At 33.8% G+C, this 9,686-nt stretch overlaps 1 protein-coding gene across 1 annotated transcript; it reads right to left on the bottom strand.

Moving 5' to 3' along the window:
* Window positions 1-378: 378 nt before the first annotated feature.
* On the bottom strand, window positions 379-1,674 carry LOC140450992 (uncharacterized). The gene has a single exon (XM_072544696.1). It carries the CDS (start codon window positions 1,672-1,674, stop codon window positions 379-381), a length of 1,296 nt encoding a protein of 431 aa, XP_072400797.1.
* Between the last annotated feature and the right edge of the window lie 8,012 nt (window positions 1,675-9,686).

Here is a 9,686-nt window from a genome sequence, read left to right as displayed (position 1 = left end):
GCAGCGCCTTTTAGCGTCCGGAGGCGAAGTCCGGCGTCCACCCGGTGCAACGGCTTCGGACGCTGGACTGTTCTTGGTTTCACTGACCGTGCTCCCCTCACAATATAAGGGACCAAGGTCAGTTACTCGGCCCTCCCACCAATCGCCGAGGTAAAAAATACAGTCCGGGAGGGCATACCTCAAGTCTGGTAATTCCACTTGTGCCTCATGATCCAAATTTGGCCACTCTGACTCTTCCAATTTCAATCATTCAGGCCCAATCCACCAATATTGTAAACCAATAATCTTCGACGGTAACACGCCCCTAGATAGAAGATCTGCTGGATTGTGCTCTAATCTCACATGTCTAAATTCACCACATTTAGCAATGGCCTTAATTTAAATAACCCTGTTTGCGACCAAAACTTGTAATTTACAAACATCAGTTTTAAGCCATCCCAATACCACTGTAGAATCTGTCCAATAAAAAATATTATTAATTTTCACTGTAAGAGATGCTTGAACTACTGCAACTAATTTAACCAATACCAATACAGCACAGAGTTCAAGTCTCGGAATTGTTTGTGCCTTCAATGGAGCTACTCTCACTTTAGAACACAACAAATTGAGTGTTACCAATCCCTCATGGTCTATACTTCTAAGGTAAACACAAGCTCCATATGCCAATTTTGAAGCGTCTGCAAACCCATGAATGTCCACTGTTATAGCATTCTTGCAAACCACATGTCTTTTAATTCGTAGACTATTTAAATTTAAGAACTCTGCCCTCAATTTTCTCCATTCTGTTTCCAAATGGTAAGGCAATGACTCATCCCAGTGAAGTTTTTGCTGCCACATTTTTTGTAACAACTGTTTTGCCAAAAGTACTGAGGGTCCCACCAACCCTAAGGGATCAAAAATCCTTGAAACTTCTGATAATATGGATCGTTTGGTACGCCTATTGTCTTTAGCTGAAAAATCTATTGCAAACATCAATGTGTCTTCTTTAAATGCCCACATCAACCCCAGTGTCTTGTTTTTATCCTTTTCTCCAATCTGAACAGAACCAGAACCATCTTCTGAGTTTGCCAATGCGAGCTGCACCTCTGTACTGTTTGTTATCCATTTTCTCAACTCCATACCTCCACATTGTAAAACTTGATCTACTTCCTTGCACAAGCTTATTGCTTTCTCTGCTGATTCAGCACCAGTAAGTAGGTCATCTACGTAGAAGTCTTTTAAAATTGTTTGAGAAGCTTCAGGTCTGTTCTCTGCACACTGAACTCCTAACCCCTTCAAACATCTTATTGCCAAGTAAGGTGCTGACTTTGTTCCATATGTGACTGTATTGAGTGTATACTCCTTTAAGTCTGCATCAGGTGATGCTCTCCAAATTATTTTTTGTAAGGACCGTTGTTCAGGAACAACCCAAATCATCCTGTACATCTTAGCGACATCTCCACCAACTACCACATAGTGCTGTCTAAATCTTAACAATATAGAAACCAAATCTTCTTGTATTTTTCGTCCATTATATTGCAAATTATTGAAAGATACACCTGTATCTGTAGTGGCTGAACCATTAAATACCACTCTTAGCCGTGTAGTCTCACTATTTTCATTAATCACCCCATGATGTGGAAAGTAATATGAAATAGTATCCAATGAACCATCTGATAATGACATGTGACCCATGTCAATATAGTCTTGCATAAACTTGATATACAATTCTTACTTACTTTTCATTCTTTTGTAATTTTTGTTCCAATTTATAAAATCTATTTAATGCTGATTGCCTAAATTGACCCAGTGCTGTTAGTGATTTTTTCAGGGGAATATCCTTCCTTTGAAAGCACCTCTTGTCCATCTAGTACCTCCTCTATTTGCCAAAACTTTTCCAACTGCTAACTGATGTCTAATACACTAAGATTACAATTAGTAATATTAGATGTGTTTTCAATAAAACTCATTTTTTCATTGACCAACCAACCCAACTTTGTCTTCTGAAGAAATGGAAGATTTGGACCCAACCGAATTTGTCCAACACACAATAATTCATAAAATATATCCACTCCTAAGAGAAGATCAATCTTTCCAGGTTTATGAAATCCTGGATCTGCCAATCGAAGGTGTTTCGGAATATTCAACCTTGTTGTAGGTATATTCTGACTAGGGATTACTCCAGTAATTTGTGGAACTATTAAAAAGGAGACAGTTTTCCTAAAGCCAACCCCAATTGATTCAACTGTACCACTGCATCTATATTTGACTTGTGCGACCTTGCTTCCAACTCCTGCTAAAGTAAGATCTACTGACTTCCTAGGCAACCGCTTTACTAATTCTTCACTTATTAAATTGGGTTGGGACCCAGAATCTAACAGTGCTCTACATGTGCAAGCTTTTCCATTCCCATCAATTATTTGAACTAATGCAGTTGATAACAATACCTCTCCAGGAACCGCAGCTCCATCTTCCAACCAGATTGACAATTTTTACTAATGTGATTAGTTTTTTGCAAACAATTTAAACATAAACCCAATTTTTGTGCTTGTTTATATCTACTATAAGTGTTTAATTTCCAAAAACTAGAACAGTTATAAATAAAATGTTTTTCTTTACACTAGAAACAAGAAGAAGTTGTTTCTACGGCCACTAATGTTTTATTTGATTTACTTTTCCAATTGGGTTGAAAATGTTTCCCTTTACTATCAACTGTGTTCTTTTCTTTTCTCATCCTTTCAATATTTTTTAAGCTATCTATTCTATTTTTTAAAAAATCTTTAAACTGATCTAGAAATGCTAACTCTTTTTTAGGTCTAATTTCTTCCCGATTACTAAATGAAAATTGATCTAACTTTTTTGACATTAAATGTACCAAGAACGGATCCCATGAATTTGACTCAACATTAAGTTTTTCAAACTTTCAATTATTGTATCTAACATATCCCGTAAATCTGTCGCAGATTCTTTTGATAATGACCGGAATACTAATAATGAATCTATATAAAACCCAACTAACAAAGGTTTATCATCATAACAATCACATAACAGTTGCCATACAACGTCATAATTTTCCGCGGTCATTTTACGCATTTTTACGATTTTTTCAGGATCCCCCTGTAACGCTCGTTTTAAAAAATTAAACTTTTCAATACTTGAGATTGCATCATTATTATGTACCAATGATTCATACGTTTCTTTAAACTCGATCCACATATCTATATTCCCATTATATGTGGGGATAGGGATAGCCGGCAGCCTTGGTTTTGCTTGAAGCGCTAATCCCCCATGATTGCTATGATTACTAGAACTAGAGGCAACCTGAGATCCTCCCATGTCTACCAAATGACTTTGACTTTCTTGTAACATATTTTTTGCTAATGAAATAACTCTATAAAAAGAATTTTCGAACTTGTCTCTTTCAACAGAAGCATTCCTTATAAATTCTTCATCTGAGGCCATATTATCTATCTCATTTTGAACTTCTTCATATTTATCTAATAATCCTACTGCCCGATCTAACCGACTTTCCAATTCAATTAAAAGATTAGTATCCAGTCTACATTTATTTAAAAAAAGTCTCAAAGGTTGTTAATTGACCCTTAATCGTGCCACGTGATCTATTTAACTCTTTTTCACGACCTTCCGCCATGATTATTAAATACAAATATTTATATAGTACCAATAATTAACCAACAATGCCAATATTTAACCCAACAGTTACAATTAAATAACTTTAATAATGCCAACAAGATGAAAATTACGAATGCTAATACTGTCAATAATAAATTAACCCAATAAATACACAGTAAATAGCTTGAAATCCTTGTATATTTTCAATAAGATGAAAATTACGTACGCCAATGATAATTAAACCAATAAATACAAAGTAAATAACTTGAAATCTTTGTATATTTGCCAATAACTAACCAATATCAATATTTAACCCAATAATTATATTAAATACTGCCAATAAAATGAAATTGTGTACGCAAATGACAATTAAACCAATAAATACAAAGTAAATAACTTAAAATCTTTGTATATTTACCAATAACTAACCAATATCAATATTTAACCCAATAATTATATTAAATACTGCCAATAAAATGAAATTGTGTACGCAAATGACAATTAAACCAATAAATACAAAGTAAATAACTTAAAATCTTTGTATATTTGCCAATAACTAACCAATATCAATATTTAACCCAATAATTATATTAAATACTGCCAATAAAATGAAATTGTGTACGCCAATGACAATTAAACGAATAAATACAAAGTAAATAACCTGAAATCTTTATATTTTTGCCAATAATTAACCCAATTCAATATTTAACCCAATGAATACATTAAATACTGCCAATAAAGTGAAAATTACGAATGACAATTAAACCAATAAGGTAAAGGAACCATTAGTTGACAGTGATCCAGTAGTTGACAATATAAGTTTCAGTTTCACAAAATAAGCTAAGTTTTATTATTAGAAACCAGAAATCTACAGTTTAGAATAGTGAGGCCATCTATCTGTTCATCCCACAAGTTAACACTTCCTACCTTTAGCAAATTTAATATGGCGGCAAATAACAGTTGGTCAGTTTTGTGTTGTAGATGAAATTAGTATTTTTTAAAGAAAAGTGTTTAAATGGTTAGTATTTTTGCACAACATATGGCATGTTTATTTGTTTGTATTAAATTATTTTAAAACGCCAATGCATATTGCAAGCTATAAGCAAATTCAAAATATGCTTAAAAAGTAGCTATCTCATTGTTTACAATATTGTAAATGGGTGTCATCTACTGGTTCTTATATTCGTATAATGTACCACTAGTTGACATGGATGTCAACTACTAGTGAAATGATCGTTAAAGTTATTTGTCCCTAAAACGCTTTACAAGCCTTCTCAAAGCGTATTGTTTTTTCTAAAATATTCTCAAGGGGATATATCGATCTGTACCAGTAGATGACAGCATGTCATTTACTAGATCATATGACTGTCAACTACTGGTGTTTCTTAATTTCAGATATTTTATGATGCCTCCAACCAAAGGAAATATGTTTCAGTATTCAAAAGAGCAAATGGAATCTGCATTAACTGCGATTTCAAATGGCCAATCAGTTGCTTCTGCAGCTAAAAACAATGGAGTACCCAGAAGTACATTAATTAATAGAATTAATAAAAGTGTGACAAAATTTAGACAAATGGGCCCAAATTCCATTTTGACGAAGGAAGAAGAAAAAAATATTGTCTGAAAAAAAAGCTGGGTTTCCAATTGGTAAAGTAGCTTTACTTACCAGCGTTCAACACTTAATACAAGAACTGAAAAGAAAGAACTCTTTTAAATCAAATAGACCTGGGCGGAAATGGTACTATAGTTTTTTGAAACGAAATCCAGAAGTATCTACAAGGTCTGCTCAAAATTTAACAATAAGTAGAGCTTCAGTAACTAAGAAAAGTATATTAAATTGGTTTCAAGAAATTAAAATTTATGTAACAGAACATAAGTATGAGGAAGTTTTGAATGATCCCTCACGTTTAATGGAGATGAGTCTACATTCTTTATAAATCCAAAAGGTAGTAAAGTCTTAGCAAAGAAAGGCGATAAAACTGTATATCAGCAGGTCAAGAGTGATGACAAAGAATGCCTTACAGTTTTAATAACTGGAAATGCATCTGGAACGATGGCACCTCCAATGATATTGTTCCGTTACGAACGAATTACAAGAGACTTAGCTATCAGTGTTCCTGAAGGGTGGGGTATTGGGAAGAGCGCAACTGGTTGGATGACCGGAGAGACATTTTTCGAATACGTCACAAATGTCTTCTATCCATGGTTGTTAAATGCCGGTATTACTTTGCCAATATTTCTTTCATATATGGACATGCTTCTCATTTAACATTACATCTAAGTAAATTCTGTGAAAGTAAGGGAATAATTTTTATTGCCTTATTTCCAAATGCCACTCATCTCATTCAGCCTATGGATGTAGCTGTGTTTCGTACTCTTAAGGATGGTTGGAAAAATAAAGTTCAGCAATGGAGATTAACCAATTATGATGCTCCTGTGTTAAAAATGTTCACTTTTCTCCCTTGCTTGCTAAACTACTGGAAGAAAGAGTGACACTAACTGTACTTCAAAATGCATTTCGAAAATCTGGTCTTGTTCCTTGGAATTCAAATGCTGTTAACCTAATATTCACTGAGTTACATGAATCTGATATACCCAACCATTGCAACGCTGCGGCAAGTCAAAAAATCAAAGTGTTAGAAGTTGGTCTAAAGTTCTTAGAAGATAATATTGATGAGGAGAAAATTGCAATATTTAAAAATAGAGATGAATGGGATGGAGACATACGTGATCATTCTTTATTTTATTTTTTTAAAGAAAAAATGTCTGAATTAAATGTTCTTAAATCCCAAATAGTAAAAAATGGAGATTTAAAAACAAAAAATCTACATGAAAATTTGATGGAAGAAACTGAAGTACCTTATGAATCTAATGTTCCTCTAGAGGAGCCAGATATTGGTAATGAGTTATTTAAAGCACCCTCATCTCCTGTTAACTCACCAACTAAAACAACAAAACATTTTACACCTGAAAGAAGTCAAACAGAAGCCCTGCAATTGAGACAACCGTCGACATCATCGTGTGTTGTTCCATCTCCATTTAAAAGAGCTCTATTTGGCCTGAGCCCAAACAGTCACAGCAATTAAAACGAGCTAGGAAAGAAAAAGTACCTTCAGTTATTACTGCAAAACAATGCAAGAATATCACGAGAAAAAGCAAATGGAAAAAACAGTACAAGAAGAAAATAAAAAACTAAGGGCGGAGGAAAGAAAACGAAAAAAGAAGAACGAGAAAAAATACAAAAAGAAGAAAAAGTGCAACTTCTAGGAAATAAAAGAAAAACGCACAAAAGAAAAGTATGTATTTCTTCAGATTCAGAGACTTGTGAAGAATGGCAAGAGTCTGGTGATAGCCTTGATGATATCAGTTTTGTGTGGAATGGTACAAACAATATTAAACAAAAAGATAAATTGTGTGACACAGAAACAGATACAAATTTAGATTTTAAAATTGAAGAACGTAATACAGACTCGACAACTGAAAATATACCTAACAATGGACAAAACTCTACACAAGTGTATAAAGAAGGTGACTACATTCTTGTGTCATTTCCAGGTAAAAAGAAGAAATATAAATTTGTGTGTGCTATACAAGAAGTGTGCAACAATGATTAAGTTGAAGTTGTAGGACATTCCAGTTGTGGCCTTTGTACGAGGAAGTTGTTTTGTCGTTCGAAGCTCATTAACGTTATCTCTATATAAAGTGAAAAGTTTTTTGTAAAACAATTTGTGACTAAGAAAAATATAAAAGTTCAGTGTATTTGAATTTATTTTACCCCCATTGGGGGTTACTGTTTGGATACGTTAAGTGTTAATAAGTGTAAGATAGATTCAAAGTGTTAAAGTGTTAAGTTATTAAAAACTTGATATGGATTATGCGGGGAGACCACCAGACAAACCTCCAGATATTAGCCGGATGGAGGAAGATGTTAATATAGAAAAAATAAAATCCAATATAAACAACACCTGGGACGGTAACTCAAAAAACAACGGAGAAACTGTAAGTAGTAAAACTTCTAATAATTCTACAGAAAATGTAAGAGAACAATTTCTATATCAGAGCAGTGATACAGGTCCTTTTCATGTATATATAGAAAATAATACTCCTGATTTTAAAAGTAAGATAAATGCCATCAAATCATATGCCAATATCGCCGCCAGACATAATAGTTCTTCCTTGACAACCAACTCTAATACCAATGATCAGTCTTATCAAGTAACTCCAAATCAAACTGGTTCGTTCGCAAAAAAGTTCTCTTCACAAATGTTTTATACCAGCAGTAGTCCAGAAAAATCAAATTTAAAACGACAACGTCCAAGTACTCCCGATCCTTTGGAATCAGCTAGAAAAGAAATAATTTCCCCAATAAATATCCCTAAACAAAAAGGTGGTATTTATAATACCTCTAAATATACAGAGAATAGAAATACAACAAATTTGCAGACACAGGGAGTATCATTAGATTTAAATAATGTAATTTTAGAATTGGTTCTTAATATAATTAGTTCATTAAAACTCACTGAAAATTTAGACGCATCAAAAACAGAGATTATACAACAAATTAATACATACTTAAGTACGGCATCGATCTTGCAAGAAGACTCACATGGACAAACGTCATCTTCTCAGACATAACTAGTCCTATAAATTTTTTACAATGGAACTGCCGCTCAGCAATTTCTAATAAACTAAATTTAGAAGCCTTACTTATTCAAAAAAATGTGTAGGTGGCCATGTTATCAGAAACATGGTTTAAACCAGGAAAATTCTATAACTTCGCTGGTTATAATTGCTTTAGATCTGATCGCCCAGATGGTTATGGAGGTACAGCAATTTTAATTAAAGATAAAATAATTGCAGAAGAAATAAATTTATTAGATAACTATAATTTTACTTACACATGCATGGCTGTTAAACTTTCTTGTATCAATAAACCTATACATATAATATCCATTTACAAAGAACCAAGTATTAGAGTAACAGTTGAAGAATGGATCCATTTTTTTCAACACATTCCTTCGCCATTCATCATTGGAGGGGACTTCAACGCTCACAATATGGCATGGGGATGCGAAACTAATGATACTCACGGTAAAGTTTTATTAGAGGCGATAGAACAATGTAATCTATTATACTTAAATGATGGTTCTCCAACTCTTGCACTGAGTTCCAGTCCATCAGCAATCGACATAACAATCTGCACCCAGGAAATTTTATCTAAATTAACTTGGTCTGTTATTCAAGATCCACATGGTTCTGACCATCTACCCTTGACCATCTCATTAGAAAATTCCAAACAAGCAACACCACCTGGTAACAATACACAAAAAAGATGGAATCTAAATAAAGCAAATTGGAATCTGTATTCATCCAACTTTTCTTCAGAAATACTTCCTCAGACTTATGAAGAATTAGTCAATGAAATAAATAGATGCGCATCCATTGCTATTCCAAAAGTATCAAAAAATAAAATATATCCTACAAAAAAGATTCCAAAACCATGGTGGGATAATAACTGCGAAACAGCTGCAAATAACCGTAAAACAGCCTATGGACGTTATAAAACAAATCCCAATATTCATAATTTAATTGAATACAAAAAATTAGATGCATTAGCAAAGAAAACTTTTAAAAATAGAAAAAACAAAGTTGGATAAACTACTGCGAAAGCCTTAACTCCCACAGTCCAATCAGCGACGTCTGGAAGAAAGTACATCGCTACAAAAACCGAAAACAGTCCAATAAACTCCCGATAAACTGCGAAGCTGCATGGATAGAAGATTTCCACTTGAAGTGGAAATTTTCGCAAGTGGCGACTTCAACCAAATGCATCCAAAACAGTTAGTTGCCTTCTCCTGAACAATAAACTTGCTGGAAAGGAACTCAACATACGGTTTGAAAATACCACACTTACCCACAACAAAACACCGAAGTACCTGGGCGTAACACTAGACAGAACGCTATCATTTAAAGAGCATTTAACAAAAACTGCCCAAAAGTTGAGTACAAGAAATAACATTATACAGAAACTCTGCGGTACCACCTGGGGAGCATCTGTTTCCACTCTCCGCTCT

This window comes from Diabrotica undecimpunctata, chromosome 9 (assembly GCF_040954645.1).
Source record: "Diabrotica undecimpunctata isolate CICGRU chromosome 9, icDiaUnde3, whole genome shotgun sequence".
NCBI classification, from domain to species: Eukaryota; Metazoa; Arthropoda; class Insecta; order Coleoptera; family Chrysomelidae; genus Diabrotica; species Diabrotica undecimpunctata.
The sequence above is the reverse complement of the archived record's forward strand: the minus strand, read 5'-3'. Positions and strand labels throughout refer to the sequence as shown.